Source organism: Etheostoma spectabile, chromosome 22 (genome assembly GCF_008692095.1).
Source record: "Etheostoma spectabile isolate EspeVRDwgs_2016 chromosome 22, UIUC_Espe_1.0, whole genome shotgun sequence".
NCBI lineage: Eukaryota > Metazoa > Chordata > Actinopteri > Perciformes > Percidae > Etheostoma > Etheostoma spectabile.
Window position 1 is genome coordinate 9,116,473 of NC_045754.1, and position 18,820 is coordinate 9,135,292.

The window sequence follows — 18,820 nt, forward strand, 5'->3', positions numbered from 1 at the left end:
TAAAGTTCCCTTGGCCTTTGGACTTAAAACAACCCAACATCATCACATACCCTTCACCATACATAGAGATTGGCATGGTTTTATTTCATTTAGCCTAATAGCTGGTTTGATTTGCATTGATAGATCTTATGGGATGCCAATCTCTAGGTCGATTTTTTCCTCATATTTTTTAATTAAAGCATTAAGCTTATTTAAATATTTATTTATTTTTTAAACATATGAGCAGCACTGTATAATTAATTGTACGAATGAAACCACAGAACTTACCACAGAAGCAGGTGTAGGATATCTGCTGTTTCAGTGTAACATTTTGGCAGGCCGGACAACGCCAACCTTCAGTTGATTCTGAAAAACAGCTTTGTTTTAGTATGAATTATTTTTATTTTTTTAAATAAACTTTAAGATAAACAAAAGAGAGAACAGCAGATATTCCCACTGGCCCCAAAGTGCAATGCAACACAATACACTGTTGATGCAGCCGGAACTTCAAAGCCTGAGAGCTGGGGTCTTTTTGTTGTTGTTTCTGGGGCCAGAGCGATTAGGTATTGTCCATCTACACAACATTACAGTGGCTTATGCTCAGGGCCTGTTGTTTTGAAACCTCACAGAGATAACCATACTGAGTGGACTGTGAATCAGTGCTGCTTAAAACGGAAAAGCAAAGACCCAGAGGTTGTTATAGGTTTTGTACCGTCCGCCTGAGAGGCCGGGGATCGAGCCCACTTCTTGATGCAGTTCAGGTGGAAGACGTGGAAGCAGCTCAGGCAGCTCCACACCGGGGCCATGCACCGGATGACATCACAGCAAACCATGCACTCATACTTCTCCTCAGACAGCTGCTCAATCAGACACCCTGTGGAGGGGAGAGATCAGAGGATCAGGAGACAAGAGCGATTCAGACAATTAACTTCTTTAACCTAAAGAACCCGTTGGCAGCTCCATCAGAGAATACTGATGTGCTGAGGAGCCCTGTTCAAACCCATGGAATTATATCAAAATATTATGCTAAATTACAAGGTGTTGAGTATAATGCACAAGACATCTAACATGTATATTGGTGAAACTACACTCATTGAAAGGCTAGAATAAGTACAAACAGAATATACTATATTGTCAACCAGTGTTAAAGAAGTGTTTTACGTAACTTTAAAGCTACTTAATATGAAAATTAAGAGCAAGATCAAGAAGCGGTTAATTGGCAATACCTTTAGTTTCTATATAAGAGCATACAGAAAGTTAGTCTCACCGGTCTGCGTCTCCTTGCTCTCTGGCATCTTGTCCGTGTTCCTCTGGCCCGGCCTGTGGTTCTGCTGATGTGTTCTTCTCCCCCCTCTGGCCTGAAAGGGTACATGTCGTCCTGAGCCTTGTCCAGCTTTACTTTCCTGAAATGACCTGCCACGCCCAGAGTCATCTTGGACACTGGCCCCCCTCTCTGAGCCGGTTTCCTCTTCATATGATGGTTTGGGCGGTTTGATTGGTCCTTGCCGTCGCTTTGCTTCAGTGGGTTTCCTCTGATGATCATCATCATGCTGATAGTCTGGATCTGCCTTGCTCCTCTGACTTCTTTCCCTGATGTGTGAAGGGGGGCTTTCTCCTTTGGTTTCATTTGACCTCTGACCCTCTACTACAGTGTTGTTCTCTTTTAAGCGAGTACCCCTTTCATTTCGTTGTCCTCTACTCTGCTCCTGGCTAAACTTCCTGTTTTTTTTAACCCGGGCATCCGTGTCTTCATTGGATTGTTCAAAATTCCTACTTGTATCTTCTCTTCGCCAGCTGGGTCTATCAGGTCCATCGTACATGGGATGTGTCCCAGAGTGAAACCCCCCAACACCCCTGTTGTTACCACTAAACAGGCCAACGTCACCTCCAGGTCTTTGCCAACTGGAGCCCCCAAAATTTCCATTTACACTTCTATTCCCTTCTCTCCTTCCTCTACCTCTGCCTCTGCCTGTGCCTCGCCTTCTGGCTCCATCCTCTCCTTGGTAGAAAGGATGATGGTGCAATGCATCATTTGAATTATCATGGTTAAATTGGGATTTAAAGCCCTGATGAAAGTCTCCATATTGTTGAGAAGGATCATAGCTATTCAGGTTTCTGTCATTGTTGTATCTGGGCCGGCCTCTTCCGGACTTGTGATGCTGATAGGGTTTTTGATGTGACGCCTCATCTGGATTGAGGTTGGGTGGGTCTGAAAATAAAGAAAGTGACAGTCTCAAAAGTTGTTGTTTGGTCACTTTCCTCCCTTCAAATGTAGTAAAAACCTTTGAGTTACAAGACTCATCTTATGTATGTAGTTAACCACATATGGCACAGATTCATCCCAAAGAAGTCCTTTGCAAAAATTAACATTTTTCTAGTTAAATTCAACATCCATACATTAACCCTTATGACAAATAAAAATGTCAACGCACACGGTTATATTTTAAAGATTTATTTTTTGTAGCCCCTGAGTAAGCTATATTGACTTATTGATGTCATTGTTTACTTTATTATGTTTTAAATTTCATTTACTTTTCTTATATAGCATTTGATTAATATGTTTTTTAAGAACAGCTCCAGCGTGTTTAAGTGTAGGATTCGATGAAGAGCGTCTATGACCTGCTGAATGTCTGTCTGTTCACTGGGTTTAACTAAGAATTACAAAGAAAAGAAGGAGCCAGTCGCATGTGTGTTAGCTCATGCTACTGTGTATCACAGGTCAGGTGTGCCGTTGGCTTTCAAACTTCACTGTCACGTGTTGTGACGTCATCTGCGAATAGCCCGACGACACCATACAGTCGGTTAATGACTCTGATATGAAAGGCTAACGTTAGCAACCCTTAGCAAGCCAAACGTGTATCATCGTCAATGAATAATCAGCTGCTCGCTAATGTTAGCCGAAAGTTAATGCCAGCTGTGCAACAAAACTAGCTAACTTCCCACAGAAAGAGACTCTGTACAACCTTAGCAAGCAAGGTAATGATCAACTATTTGGACAACATGTTAGTTAACGTTACCTGAGGAGCCCTCAGCCATTCAATTTCAACTCTGCTTGTTGTTGCTTCTCCCACAAGTTTTAAGACGACCGGCTGTTTTGTGTGAGATGACAAGCGTATCCAGGTAACCAGCGACAAAATCCACCTCTTCACGCTTGTTTTCAATGTTACAACTGAGACAAATTTCCCAAAGAAGCAGCAACAATCTTCTCCTACGTTCAACTCACTTTATCAACACTCACTAGCTTAAAGCTAACACAAGCCGAGCTATGTTGCTAGCGAGAATCAAAAGCGGAACTTCCGGTCAGTGTTTTTGAAGTAAAAATGAAATGATTAGAAGTTACTGAACTCACCTTTTATTTTTAGAGCACCGTTCATGGAAACATGCAGCCAAAGTGCTTCATAGAGCAAAATTAAAACAACAGATTAAAACAAAAAAAAATGGGCAACAATAATAAAAAAAGAATTCTAAGTCTAAAAAATAAAGACAATAACATGTTATCCATAAATAAAGGCCAACGGAATAAAATAAACACCAGGGTAAAATAAATGAATAAATGATAATGCTATAGCTATACTACAAATTGAAAGCCAGAATAAAAATAGATATAAGCATTTAACCTAATTTACCAGAAAATACATTACACGTACAGAACCTCCATCTGATGACATTATAGTTAGGAACATGAGGAACTGACCCCAAGCTTACAGGTATACTAATTATAGTTATTAATACGTGCTTAAGGATAACCTATTCAAGGCATAAAACGATATTTGAAAGAAATTAATAACAATGAATAACCACGGGGTGGCGCTCTATGTTTGGAGTAGTTGGATTAGGACAGGAAACACAGAGGATTTTCTAATTGAGAATATGAGGGGAAAAACTAACTAGGTATATTAAAAATAAGAACACATCATACATCACATCAAAGCTTTGGATAAAAAAATTGGATATTTAAAAACTAATAGGGGTCTTGCAGGCTGTAATTTGAGTGACCTAAACAGCTAACAACTGGTTAGGAGAAGGCCACGACCATTTTAAACCGTCTATATGGTCACGACCATGGATGAATGGCCACGACTTCCATGGCTGCTGTCTATATGGCAGGCCTACAGTCGAACCATAGCGAACGGGGCTCTCCTCTCCCTGCAGTCACACGGATTCTAGATCACGCATGCGCAGAGTGGCTCCTCGGCCCCGTCAACCAGGCGATATGTTCTCTTAAAACATCCATGGGTGGGAGAGAGATGCGTCAAGTTGCCACCAAAGGGACCGGAAAACGGATCATTTTGTTTTCAAAATAAAAAAGTAAACTTCTATCGCGACAAGAGCTCTATTTTTTTGTTGCAAAATAGCTGTAGTTGTGCATTATGATAACAATGTGATTATAAATCACCACAAGCTCTATTAAGATGCTAATGGCGTCCTAACATTTTTTTAAAACTTCAAATAGACTCCCATACACTGTGCATTTGTATTGCAATTGTAGTATCATAGCTACAATTAATTTACAATACTTGTATAATATTGGAACTGGCTACTACTTCTATTAAAACCTCTCAGCTTCCAACCTACACATGCAGCATAAAGCAGTGCCTCATTTGGTGTGGAACCTGAAACTTGCCATTTTTTTGGAGTTATAGGTCTCTCAAGTTTTAGCACTTGCCATTTAACCACAGCGTTTTGGTCAACACTAACAAAATGTAACAAAAGGTGGCAGTTATTTTTTAAAGTTGGCTATATAATAACACTCGTGCCACATACGGGTTACTGGCTGACTTATATGTGTTAATTGGATTGACCTAATATATGTAACAAGAACATTTAAATAACATCTTCATTTTTAAGGAATACTTCTAATTACCTAAAACGTCGTGCAAACATTCATTTGGGGATTAACGAAAAGTCACCCTTCGTTTTATTTTAAAGACATTGACCGGAAATCACATATCTCTTTCCGGTTAGCTTGACACTAGCTCTGGGAAGCTCGAGCTCGGCCGAGCAGGAGAGAGTGGCAGTGAATGTGTCGGCAGCAGCGTTTCGCGTTAAAAAATTATAAACTACGGCTAAAGAAGAGAGGACCAAACCCTGCTGCAGTTGAAGACGACCCCGGTAGACCATGGACTATGATAGATTCTAAACAGGCTGGTTACGGTGGGCTGTTTTGACGACAAGCGGTTTATTGAACATCTGTAGAGCATAATGAGGGCATCCGCTATTCTTTACGGTGGTTTTTCCTCCGAGGTTTAGTTAGACGCAGACTGACACTATTTATAAATGCGTCGCTTTTAGACATCCTCCCAAGGAAAAGACACACCGAGGGGACACAGCCTGCAGACATTTAGTTAATTCCCTCCTCCCATGGCCCCTGGGGAACAGTGAAGTCATTTGAGAAGTCACCGGAGAAGAAGACACGTCTTAATCATCTCGATAGTTTACCACAGTTTGGCGAGGAAAATCGGCTTTCCCCTCCCATCGGCTCGCTTTCGCACCATACTCCCACTGCTTTTTCTTTCTTTTTACATCTTATATGGTTTTGACTTTCTGATCATTCATCGTCAACCCTGCTGTGGGCATTTTCCCCATTAAAGGATGCCGGATCAAATATCGGTGTCCGAGTTTCTCTCGGAGACAACCGAGGATTACAATTCCCCGACAACATCCAGCTTCACCACCCGACTGCAGAGCTGCAGGAACACAGTGAATGTGCTGGAGGAGGTAAGGCCACAATGTCAGCCTGCCTGCAAGATGGATGGGTGGATGGATGATTGAAGATGCCTAATAAACAACACAACCGCAGAGACTAGATTGTAATATTAAAAATAGTTTTTTTATTGCTAATGCATCTGGTTTATTGGTAGAATGCAGTAAATATACAACCAAGGCTACATGCACTCAAATATAAAGTCAACTTGTGATATTTGACAGCATTTAAAATCCCTTTAAAGACCCAATGCGTTATTCTGTTGCACATTCGCCCACCAGGAAAGAAAAATGACTGCACCTGTTGAGTAGTTACAGTAAAATTGCATTGTATTTTAATGTTGTACACCTCTATTTAACTACCTGCTGCAAAAATGGATATTTCCCCCACACTCATATATGACACAAAGCTGGTGTGTGTAGGTTAACTCTCATATTGTGCGTTTGTGAATCTACTGCTCTTTCTTGCCAGATTTGTAGAGTAATAGAGGGGGTGGATGGCTTTGGTGGTGTAGAGTATAAGAGGATGTGCACTCAGGCCTGCAGCTCTCTGTGCTCACTATTACGTAACTCACAGCTTCAGAGCATGCTGCCAGGCTGTGTGTGTGTGTTTGTGTGTGTGTGTGTGTGTGTGTGTGTGTGTTTGTTGTGTGTGACAGACAGAGAGAAAAACCTTCTCTAGTCACTGGAAATCAAATCTGGGTTGAACTGTTTCCGGATTATAGAGATTCCCCCCCTCTCCTATAGGTCACATTGCATTAAAAACTATATTTATTCTCAAAAGTGACATATTGTGCAGAAACACACCCAGATTTCACACTCTATGGTGCTGTGTCACCTTGATCATGTACGGGGAGTGTAATCAGGCCAGGCAGGCGGGTTGCTATGTGTATATGTGTCTGTTTCCCACCTCCCCACCCCCTCCATTAGTATCCTTCCTAAGATTAAATGGAGCATTAGACCAGGGAAGCGCACACCTTCACTGTCCGGTAATGCCAAAACGTGACTTCATTTCCCACTTTGAAACACATCAGACTTGCAGTATTTAGTGTAATCTGTCATGTGAAGCAGAAACATTGGAAATGACTAAATGGAGTTTATTTGTGATTCAACATCTGTACATATCACATTTAAGCTTAAAGTTGAAAAGGACAGTAACCAGATCTGTTTGTTTAAAGGAAGAAAACACGGGCCTATAGTCCTCTTCAACGTCCTAACAGCTACAGCTGTGCTATCCATCACATCTCACTTCAATCATTTACAAGCTCATTATATCATGATAATTTAAAAAAAAATAGACCAAAACAGAACCAGGGCCATGTTTATTCTCAACCCGGAGCACACTTTGTGTCTGCTGACTGTAACAAGGAAAAGGCTCGCATCATGAATCACCTCTCTGGCTCTGTGCCTCTGAACCCAGAGACTGCAGCAGCACAAACGAAAAACATCTGTTAGAAACTGGGCCGCCATGTGCGCTGGGCTCCAGTAGCCGCTCTGGAATTTTTGCTGAGATCACATGACAAGGAAGACCATTATACTGGTACCAAAAAAGCGAGCAACATGCTCTTCAGTGTTTAAACAAAGGAAAGATGCTCCTGAAACCATTTGGGCGAGGATAGTCAGCCTGTTAGGAAACTCCAACTGGGAAACACCCATTAGACAGAGGCTGTGGCAAACACACAAGCAGCAGACAGACAGTGTTAGGCCACGAACATTGTTAGATTAGTGTCTGTTTAATAAAATTAGCTACCCTGTTTGATCCCTGCGTAGACATGTAAGGACTCACTTGCATCATAAACCCAGAGCTGCTGAAGTGAAGTAAAACTGCCTTCGGCGTCTCTTTGCCTGAAGAGGAGTTGGTTTAAAATGTCCCAGGTTTCTGCAGAGCTCTGGGTTCCTGTCCTCAAAAGGAAAGCATCCATTCTTTTTTTCCCCCCTCCCAAGTCATTTACTTGGTACGTCGACAAAGTAAATTATGCAAAGGTATGGCTTGAATATTTAATGCTGTAACTTGAGGGGGGGTGAGTTGACCTGCAGGAGGATAGTCATACTCTGAGTCACCTGGAGGAGCAAAGAAAGAAAAAATATGGTGGCAGCATCACATCGTCTTAATTCATCAATTATTGATCACTGCATAATGACACAAAAGTATTCAGGAGTCGTCGTCACCAGCATCCACCGTGTAACTTTTCTGTCCCTGGGGCAGCAGCAGCAGAGCACACAAAGGTGTTTACTGTTTACACTTGGATCAGTGCAGCAATATGGAAAACAATGGAGCAGCGCAATGGAGAGATAAAGTCTTTAAAAATAACCTTGCTGGCTGGCTGTCTTGGCTCTTTGAGACGCAGGAGATAGGGGCCTTGTGTTTGTGTGTGGGTGGCAAACAGGAAGCTGTGTTAGTATGGGGTGTGGGGTTTTATTTTGGTGTCATCTTTGGTGCTAAGCAGTCATTGTTGTGGTTTTTTTTCCCACTGCATTTCCCGGAAAGCAGTGTTGGATTTTCCGTTGGTACGGTTGGAGAGACTGTAGTTGGTAATCATTTTTTTTCGTCCAGATTCCAGAGATTATAGCTGCAACTAACAAGTATTTTCATTATTGATTTTTGTAAAAAAAAACAAAACAAAAACATTGGATTTTAGACTCTATAACTAGCGCTAGGCAATATATCAATATTATAATGATATTGTGATACGACTAGATATCGTCATATTTTGGATATTGTAATATCGTGATATGACCTACAGTAAGTTGTGTCTTTTCCTGGTTTCAGAGGCAGTAAAACGAGAAAGTACTTTTCTGAACTTACCAGACTGTTCTATTACAGTTACGTTATTATGTTCACATTGCCAATGATTATTAATCTAAAATCTAAGTGTAAAGATATTTTGTTAAAGCACCAATTGTCAACCCTAGAATATCGCCGCAATGTTGATATTGAGGTATTTGGTCAAGCATATCGAGATATCTGATTTTCTCCCTATCGCTCAGCCCTAACTGTAACCAAAAGTATTACGGTGTTTTTATGTGCTAGTGGTGGAGTATAAGGATGACATTGTTGGTCACCAATATATCTCGGCAGTTACTAACCATATTACCAGAGACTTTTTTCTTTAATCCATGCTCCTATCTCTTTATTTTTCATAACCTAGTTGGCAGATTGTCATGAAATTTGCCAAGCACATTTTGGCTATCAAGGGAAAACCCCTTTTTGGGTTTTAAGAACCAAAAGGGGGCCACCTTCAGGACAAACTTAATCTTTTTAGTACCCTAATACTGATAACACCTCAAAATAGCAAGATTTCTATGTTTTACTGGGTACTTTGTGACATAGAAGATTCAAATTTTGTATTAATTTGTGTCTTGAACAATGGGCAACAAGCACTCCAAACGACTTGCAACAGTTAACACTGTTGTCACTGGATAACTTTCTGTAAAAAAATCGTCAAATCATTTCTGTAGTTGAGATTACTGATAATGGTAACTACCGCTTTCTTCTATTTATTCTATAAATACACCAATATGGGCTACAATTTGAATTGCCATCTATTAACTTACTATATAATACAGTATGTATTATACTGTTATTTTAAAGTACATTTGCCGTTGCCATTTTTCGCTGTTTGTGAAAGTTTTGTGATCTTGTTCTCGAGAATGTTCCTTATACATCTAAGCTAATACATCTGCCTTTGCAACACAATAATTTACGGCTGCAACGATTAGTTGTATAAATGTTGCATATTCTTAAAAAATACTGCTTTTCAGTTTTTTATATAATTGTAAACTAAATGTAAAACAAGACATTTAAAGGCTCCCCTTAGAATCTTAGAGACTGTTATGGACATTTTTCAGTATTTTCTGACACTGATAGACTTAATGAAAGAAAATAATCAGCACATTCATTTTAATGGTAATAATAGTTATTATAGCAGCTCTATAATAAGTGTATGATGAAGTCTTTAAAAACACAAAATCATCTTGAGAGCTTTAATCTGATTTTCTTCAGTACAGACTCAAACACAAGTGTGACTATGTCTATATGAGGGACCGCCAATGTGCCATAGACATACACAGTATCGGTGCATCTCTGATTTGTTCCACAAACTGCACGCTATAGCATGTAAAACCCATCTTTTCTTCCCCAAAGACCTAATAAGAGCAAACCCAATAACTCAACTGACTATGAATACTTCTAAGCATATTGCATATTGTTTATGCTGCAGCAGAGAACAGCAAATCTGCTTGTTTGAAAATGTCACAGGTTATTACTCTGACTCTCCCGCTTTCTCTGATATAAGTTAATATTAGCAGCCGCCACTTGTTATTCCCCCGTGGGGCATGTATTGTCCGCCTCTCTACCCCACAGATGGTACTTAACGTCATTGGGTTTGCTTTCCTAAACCACATAGAGCCATAGCAGCGATACAAGGGAAACCCTCATTGCATCGGCATTCCTTTGAGCATGGCTCTCGCACCACATCACATGGGCAGGACCAGAAAAATGTTGACTTTTCACAGTCATTCTATTCAAGCATGGCTGGGCTTGACCTAATAGGCAGAGGCCCTTTATATTTTTTGCATTTATATAACGGCCTTTTCAGTCTCAGCATTTTAAGCTTGAGATACTTCAGAGAGTATGATGAGGCCATCATGTATTGAGAAAAAAGCTGAATGAGGAGTTTCATTCCAAATCACTGCGTGTATATATTAGAGAGAAAGTCATTGCCTGAAGTCGTTGAAGAGTAATTCTTAGATTGCAAAATATCTAGTTATTAAAATGTCCCACAACTGTTGCCAGTAAAGGACATTCCTACCATTATTTAAAAGCTTAAAAGTTTATTTATGTCAATTTATATGAGTTAGTGTCAGTCCAGTTAAACGTTGGATTACTTTTTTCGGAAGGATTTTGTCGTAAAGGAGTGGAAAAAAGGAGTACAAGACGTCCTGCAGCTGATGTGAACAACCAGTGTTCACTTTAAGGCCATGAAAGAAAAAGTTGACTAGGGCGCTTTTTGTAGCCCTGTAGTTCCAAAAAGCAGCCGAGAGTGTCTTTTGTTTCTATGACAACAGCCACTGCTACATTGTCCTAGAGCGCTATGTGGAGCAGTGCTAACGTTAAATAAAACAAAGCGCGTTCCCTCAACAGTCATCCCTGTACAGTGAGAACACAGTCATGTCATATAACTGGCTGTGCTCCAACTATATATATATATATATATATATATATATATATATATATATGTGTATGTATTTTTAATGAAAACGACAGGTCTGGCATCTCCGCCTATCAATGGTCGGCTGTCAAAAAAGTGCTTGACGTAAGGCGTTGTTTTTTTCCTTCAGAAAACCTTTTTTTCAACTTTAAAAAGACGCTTCGAGGGCACCCGGATAGCTAAGTTGGTAGAGCGGGCGCCCATAGAGGTTTACTCCTCGACACTGCGGGCCCGGGTTTGACTCCAACCTACGGCCCTTTGCTGCATGTCATTCCCTCTCTCTTCCCTTTCATGTCTTCATCTGTCCTGTCAAATAAAGGCCTAAAAGTGCCCAAAAAAACCTCTTTGAGCTGCAGAAAAAATGACGGCGGTTAAAAAGGCGCTCAGGACTTTGAAAACACGGTTTACTCCATATAATGTAAAACAGACGCTGTCAGCTTAAAAAAAGACAACAAGTGTGAACATAGCCTAAGGGGGCAGAAATCAGTATGACGTTCAGTTTTCTCTGCAGCTTGCATCTGTACCTTCCAAATTCCCTACAACAGTCTGCTGAATCCTCACTATTTTCAGTCAGTCGCTCTTTCATTCACCCACTGAGGCAACAGAGGCCGAGCACCAAGTTCGCAAATACACTGGCTGCAAATAAACTTCTGATTTTCTTTTCAGATTAGTTGGGTTAGTTATCGTCTCGTCTCATCTATAAGATATCTGGATGGTGAAACATGGCCATCACAGTTCCCCTGAGCCAAAGGAGTTGATATCCTCATCATGTGTCTAGTTTAGTTAAAATGATCTGTTCACTGTCCTAAGACAGCAAATCTTCACATTTGAGAAGCTCAAACCTGAACATTTTGTCATATTTGCTTGAATAGATGAATAGTTACCAATGATTGTTTTGTCGATTGACTGATTGTCTAATCACTATTGGGCTATACATAATTAAACTGTTTCTTTTTCATATAGCCCCCGATAAATGAAACAATGTCTGATACTCTCATAATTGACGTTATCAGACATTGGAAATAAGAGGATGTTGCTTACTGCCTAATTACGGGTATATTATCTCAAATAAAGCCAGAAACAAGTTATCAAAACAACAGGAGGGGAAAAAAACTGACCCAGAAGTGCGTAGGAAACACATTCAACATGTTTGTAAGGCCTGAAAGATACACACACTAAGTTTTGGTGTGAAATGCTTGAACTTAAACAACAAGACCATGTTTGTTTATCTTACAACATCCAGAGTACTTTTAAAAAAAATCTACTGGGAGATTGTGTTTATGATTCACAAAAGCATGACCGTTTCTTCCTGGGTTCAAAATGTTTATAAAAGTAACAGATGAACTATTTGTTAATTATTGCCATAGCTTCAAGTGGTTTGTCTGTAAAGCACCTGAGGCCATGTCCTAGACATCATGCTGTCATGTGATGTTTCCGCCTCATCACGTGTTACATCTGGTCCACCAACAGGGAGCCTGTCGTGACAATATCTACACAGAGAACAGATCATATTTTCTGTTTTTCATCACATATTTGGTCATTAGGCTTTAGAAGATGGTCGACTGGTTCTTTGACCTGGAATCTACCTGAAAGTCTTATTAAGCCAGGGGTTTCCTTTTTTGAAAGGAAGTTTCATTTTCACAGCTTATGTGTTACCCTGTTGGGGAATGTCGACCGTCATACACCTAACACTGACTTCATTTGTGAGCACCATGTGCCTGTCTGTTAGTGGAGTGTTGAGTACTTTTAACATAAGCGTTGAAATACTTTTAATTGTATTTTGCTGTATTGTTGGTTAACATCAAAATTATCCATGGATATGCAAACAGATGATTTGGTAACAGATTATTTCCATACTGGATTTGGCTCCATTTTTTCTTTACATAACAAAACTGAGTGCTGACTCCATTTTGCAACATTAGCAACGGAGGAGCACATCTGTGTCAGATTCAGTTATTAATCAAGTTGTGGCATTTTATTCATCATTTGTCCCCTGTGTCACCAAACCCAGTGAATCATATGGTGTGAGAGAATGGGAGCATATTTCGTCCCATGGCGCCGTCACCCACATGACATCTTGTTCCAGTTAAACTGCACTGCAGTTAAAGTGGTCATTTGCAAGATACTTAAACTGAGTTTTCAGTGCTGAGTGACTTAATGGTGTTTCAAAGAAAAAAGGGTGACACCACTGCCTTACTGTTTAATTTTCTTGAATGTCTTGCAGATGAAGTTAGAATGTTTGAATCAATAATGACCTACCTGCTAACACAGACCTGCAGTACCTGCAGTAAAGTAGTGTTTTTGTGTTAACATGTTTCAGACTGTTGATTTAAGTTCAGACTCAAGCACATCGCTTTGGGGTTAGAATGCTTGCTGTACACAGTAGGGCTAAAAAAACCTCACAACTTGAGTAGTTCCTCAACTTCAACTCTTTGCCTCAAAGCGTTCATATCATCAATGGTGATATTACACGGGGGTTAAGTGATGTTTATTGACCATGTAAGGTAAAAGTGTAGAAAAGAAAAAAGGCGATAACAATGAAGGAAGTAAAATGGTATGGTACAGTATGCTATGAATATGGCATAAGTAACAGCTACAGTATCCTACTGGTTTGTTAGTTAATTTAATAAAGAACATCCTGATGGGGGGATGGGGTGGGGGGGGTGGACTGTTGCTTTAAGTAAATACTAACAAACCTCCAAGCCATTTTCTAATTTGTTCTGTCTCCCACAGCAGGAGGTGAGAGTGTGTTGTGTTGCTTGTTTGTCGGCTTGTTTGCAGTCTGTGGTTGAAATCTGATAATCGGTCCATGGGCCACAGCTGTTGGCCTACCTTCCTGCCACAGCTGCACTGCATATATCATCAAGGGCTATTAGCCGGCAGCGGATTAGCCCCGGACCAGACTCTGCCCCGGCACTCTGATCCCCCTGCTCTACCCCAGATTTAGGCGAGGAAGAGTGGGTCAGTGTTCACATCTGTCAGCCGCCTTCCTCACATGGAGAGATGGTGTTAAAGTCTTCCTCCATCGACAGCCATTTTAATCTCTGATGGAGAAATTCAGCGGGCCATCAATGCAGCTAGCAATTGGGATGCATTTTCATGACAATAGCACTAATGTCTAATACAAGTATGCAAAATATGAAGAAAAAAATATATCATTCAAAAAGAAAGAAAAAAGAATGAATTATCTTAACAACTATCAGATGGATTGTGGATGGATTGACTCACTATGAACACTACTACTGTTATTACTAAACTGTTTCAAAATATGAACAGTGACGTTACCTGAAACAGATGTTAATGCTCCTTCTACATACAGTATAGCAACAAAACAATATGCTGAGGGAACATTACTACTCTTTTTTTAATGTTGGTTTTGAGCAGTATGCATCTCCACTAACCTGGAAAAAGTTTTAAGCAGTAATGTTAACACAGCGTGTCGTGGGGAGTCCAATGTCTCCTGAAGTGGGGCGTCAAACGCAGAGGGACCACAGGGTTTGCTAACGTTAGCTTCTTGTTTAATCTGGGGTCAAATAAACTGTAAATTCATCAAATTCCGTGCCCATAACACTATTTTCCAGGCGACTATAGCTGTCATATTTTACGGGGTTTTCATGGCAAATCAGCCGTCGCTGCTCTCGCCGCTGTTTGTCACTGTCACTCCCCGATGTAAGTCGAATGCAGATTTGAGTTCCGCATGCTCAGATGAAAACGGTTAACGGCATAACGTGTCATACCCGATGAGAGTCGAGTCAGACCGGGTCTGGTCGAGTGCAGATGTGAGTTGCTCAGATTTAAACGGTTTACAGCATATGTCATACTGAAATTTGTGAAATAATAAACTTTTCTTATTACAAACAATAATTTCAAAAACATTTTAGCTATCCACGATAGTTTGGTTGCTAACATTAGCTCAAAACGCCATTCAACTGACAGCCTTTGTTGTGTTTGATGCTAACTTATAGCCAGCCGTGATCAAACTTTGTTAAGTAGGTCCATTTTTACTGCATTGACATTACAGAAGTCTCTCGTTAGCATCTTGTAAGCTACTTGTCGCAAAGTGACGCACTCGCAACTCATATCTTCACATGTTGCAAAGTGACGAATGCGCAACTCAAATCTGCACTTGACTTAGATCGGGGAGTGACAGTCACTTTGAGACTCGCGCTGTTGTTTATTTGGTTGCCATGACTTTGCGAGTGATGATGTCTTGTCACTGTTCCAGTTGCTCATCCTCAAACGGCGGCGTGCGCAGACGACTGTTCTCTTGAGTTTGTGCTGCGGAGTCGTGTACTACTTCAAGACAGATTTTAATTAGGAACAGCGGCAATCATCCTGACCAAATGTATATAACGTTAGCAATAACACTGCATAATGTGCAAAATAATTGTTTTTCTTGATTACAATGTGTTTGTAATTGTTAGGAGCCGAAATTGTAACCACGTTTAAAAATTTGATTTATTGCACAGCCCTTCCGCCATTATGTTGCTCAGAACTTCAGTTTTATTAGTATGTTAGCGTATATTAGCATTGTCATTTTGAGCATGTTAGCATGTTGAAGTTAGCATTTAGCCAAAGTACCCCTGTGCCTAACAGAGCGGCTAGCATGGCTGTAGATTCTTGTTCCTTAGTGACCATCATCCATCCTTACTGTAGTTTAGATTACATTTTTTAATTAAAGCACCATTATTTTACATTCAAATATTGTCACATTATCAATGCCAAGAAAACAAAGTGGAAACTTTATTCAACTGTGACACATGAAGTAGTTTAGCTACAACAAAACACCCACATCCTCTGTTCATCTATCTGGGCTCTTTGCTTTGTATCTTGGTGACGTTGTCCTCAAGGACAGCCCTGCAGAACCAGGAGACAGTGTTGTCATGTGATGACTGGCTGTCTTGTGTTAGCCTGAGGGGTAAACAGTGCATCTCTGTCTGTGAGCTTTGATAATGTTTGGCCCTGGACTGTGTGCGTGCGTGCGTGCGTGCGTGCGTGTGTACTGACGCTTAACAATCGATGCAGCTTTTCAATGTTGAATTTGAATGCAACCTTTCCCAGAACAGCCAAGTGCACTCAAGCCTGGAGGAAAAGCATTGACAGTCCTTCAAGACAAGTTGTTTACATCTTTTCCTAATGCCATTTAATGTCAGTGAAAGGCGTCACATCACTTCCTTTTCCACATCATGACAGCATAAGTCAAAGCTCCTGTCAGTGCTCTTGAACGTAGTCAAATGGGGAAAATCCAAGTGGAAATGTGCATTAAGATTGGTTAAAACTTTTGTTTGAAGTCACAGTAAAAGCTTATTTCTGTTCCTCTGGATTTTCAGTTGCTCAGAATATCAGAACATCCAAATGGCCTGTCAGAGTGGATACACCTGTGGTTTTGGAATAGCTGTTCTCTCACCTGGTCGAGTCCAATAAAGTGTGAAATTTGAGACTCGTCTGCAGAAAAACTTCAAGGAATGCTGTAAAGCGCTATGCAGAGTCTGTGACTTTGGCCAAGAGCTCATGGCACATTCTTTAGCCATGTGCCCTAAAATGTTACAACGTGGGCAGCTGCTTAGTAGGAAGCAGAGCTGGCAGGCTTATCAGCTAATTAATGATAAGTGAAAGATCAGAGATAAAAGCTTTGAGTGGTTTAAAACGTTATTTAAAGGTATAAAAGAATCTTTTGGGTTGGATCAATCAACATTGAAATCAGTCAATATCTATTTAGGTCTCTGTATTACTGTGTTGCAAAGTGGGATGTAATTGTCATAGAAATATAAATGTTTGAAATGTAGGCCTAAGTTAATGTAAAAATTATGTTCTTTGTTAATATATGTATTTAGACACAAAGTTACTAAAAATCTACAATCAATCTAAGACCAAGAATGCTTTGCCAAGTCTTGGATCCCTATCACTATCGAATGCCAATATGTAACATGTTTCCTATCTTAAACGGCATCATTGATCGGTTTGTTCAGGTGAAGCAGTTTTACATTGTTGAGCTTTGTGGGTGAACAAACCTCTTTCGGGTTCTTGTGTTGAAATGGAAGTTAAGCCATCCATTTCCTGGTTACAGCTACATGCAATGATGCTTGCTCTTCTCAGCTTTATTTCATTACAAATGAACATGTTTGGCTGGTGGTTGTTGTCAGGATCAAGTCATGTTGCGAGTGCGACAGGCATTTGTCATTCGATGAAAAGGTCAGGTTTATTTAAGTGTTTTGCTGATGGGCCAAAAGTTAACCGGCATATATTTTGATAACCCATTGTTTGTATTTAAAACCTTTAAACCAAAGGTTCCAGCTTCTCAATAGTGAGGATTTGCTGCATGTCTTGTCTCATGGCATAGTAAACTGAAAATCTTTGGGTTTCAAATTGCTGATTGGACAGTACAAGTGAGTTGAGTCAAGACTTTTACTAATTTTATAGGCCAAACGATTTAACTGAGAAAATAATCAGTAGTAGTAAATCAGTAATTTAAAATAATCATTGGTTGCGGCCCTCTTTGTCATTTTTTGGACAAAATGTTTCACCAAAAGCATATTCACATCGATTTGTTAGAACTTGTGAGGTTTAAGGTTCACATTTGTCAGGAAACAAACAACCTCTTTGTTGTCTTGCAATGTGTTTTCTAACGGACATCAAACACTAGAAGAAAGAGGATGCTATCTTTCATTTTTAGATCAGCTGAGAGTTTCTCCCACTACTCTCCTGTTAAAGGCTGTTAATAGCAGCTGCCTCGTATGAATAATGACTTCCTGACTGGTAAACACAATACAGATACAGGCATGCTGCTTGTTTAATGGTAGGCGATGGCAGTGTGATGCGGCAGTGTGTGGGTGTGTGATTGTGAATACATGTGAATTGCTCGAAACAAGTGGTGGGCTGCGTGAGAAAACAAGTATCGCAGAGGGAAGTTTGCTTGACTTTTTGCCGGCTGCACACATGCATGTCAGTTTCTTTGAAATCTGCAGCAAAGAGCCGGCATCTTGCAGCTCTGTGAGTTGGCTTTATCCACCGTGTGGCCCCACTAAATTCACCATAGGAAGCACACAGCTGAGCAGTTCATTTCTTTGAGAACTAAGAGCATGCTATTAATAGCAGGACTATTAGCAGCAATACATAATAGAGTAATCTCTGACTTGTATTGACTTCTAAGTGGTCAATAACATTAGAAGGTCAAGATTCGTGCATTGGATACAAGTTAATTAGTACAGCTATCCTACATAAACTGCCAGGAACTCAGCTTACAGTCTTATTTTCTTGAGATTTTTATATCACCCCAATAAATGTTTTATTCTTTGTCAAAGTAACGTTCTTATCACATGGCGATCCAGTTGAGAGCAGGGACTGTTGAAATATCATTGTTGTGGATATTCAGGTGCTAATGGGATGTTGCTACTAATGGGAATTGAGAGTTGGCTGCAAAAAGGGGATACATTGACAAGCTGCGCTGCTGGGTAATCTAACAAAGAAGGCTGAAAATGACATGCAAAATAAATACACTATCATGATAACATGATGTTTGAACATATTATTAATCAGAGAATATGTAATAAGTAGGCCAGGGGTAATATTACACCGAGGTTCTGATATAATGCACCTAGGCAGTGTACATTTAAATGTGTATATCAAGCACTGAATGGAAAAACAAGCAAAGGCGTTTATTACACTGGAGCTTAGTAGGTATTGGAATCACCAGACTCCTCCTGATACAATATTATCATAATACTTATGCCACGATACAATATTATTGCGATTTTAAACATATTACAATATTCTGGGATATATTGCAATTTATAACCTTTTTTCCAACTTTTAATTTTTCCCAATTTCAAATGATTTCCTCGAAAGGAAACTTTGTCAACATCTGTTTTATCTAAAAAGATCTATTTCTCTATTTGTTCATATCACTTCAATTTTATTGCTGCAAAATG

General features: G+C 40.0%; 2 protein-coding genes across 8 annotated transcripts in view; one reads left to right on the forward strand and one right to left on the reverse strand.

Moving 5' to 3' along the window:
- nfx1 (nuclear transcription factor, X-box binding 1) overlaps positions 1–3,278 on the reverse strand; it is a 13,396-nt gene extending 10,118 nt beyond the window's left edge. Inside the window, exons 1-4 of the mRNA XM_032503341.1 lie at positions 2,997–3,278; positions 1,247–2,188; positions 692–853; positions 268–345 (exon numbers count right to left, since the gene is read on the reverse strand). Coding sequence (XP_032359232.1) covers positions 268–345; positions 692–853; positions 1,247–2,188; positions 2,997–3,015 — 1,201 coding nt within the window. The 5' untranslated portion in view covers positions 3,016–3,278. The remainder of the gene's footprint in view (positions 1–267; positions 346–691; positions 854–1,246; positions 2,189–2,996) is intronic.
- Positions 3,279–4,945: 1,667 nt separating this feature from the next.
- The window catches only part of asap1b (ArfGAP with SH3 domain, ankyrin repeat and PH domain 1b), a 75,449-nt gene continuing 61,574 nt past the window's right edge, over positions 4,946–18,820 (forward strand). For all 7 annotated transcript variants that reach the window (XM_032503333.1, XM_032503337.1, XM_032503335.1 and 4 more), the window contains exon 1: positions 4,946–5,697. In XM_032503333.1, the coding sequence (XP_032359224.1) occupies positions 5,572–5,697 (126 nt within the window). In that variant the 5' untranslated portion in view covers positions 4,946–5,571. The remainder of the gene's footprint in view (positions 5,698–18,820) is intronic.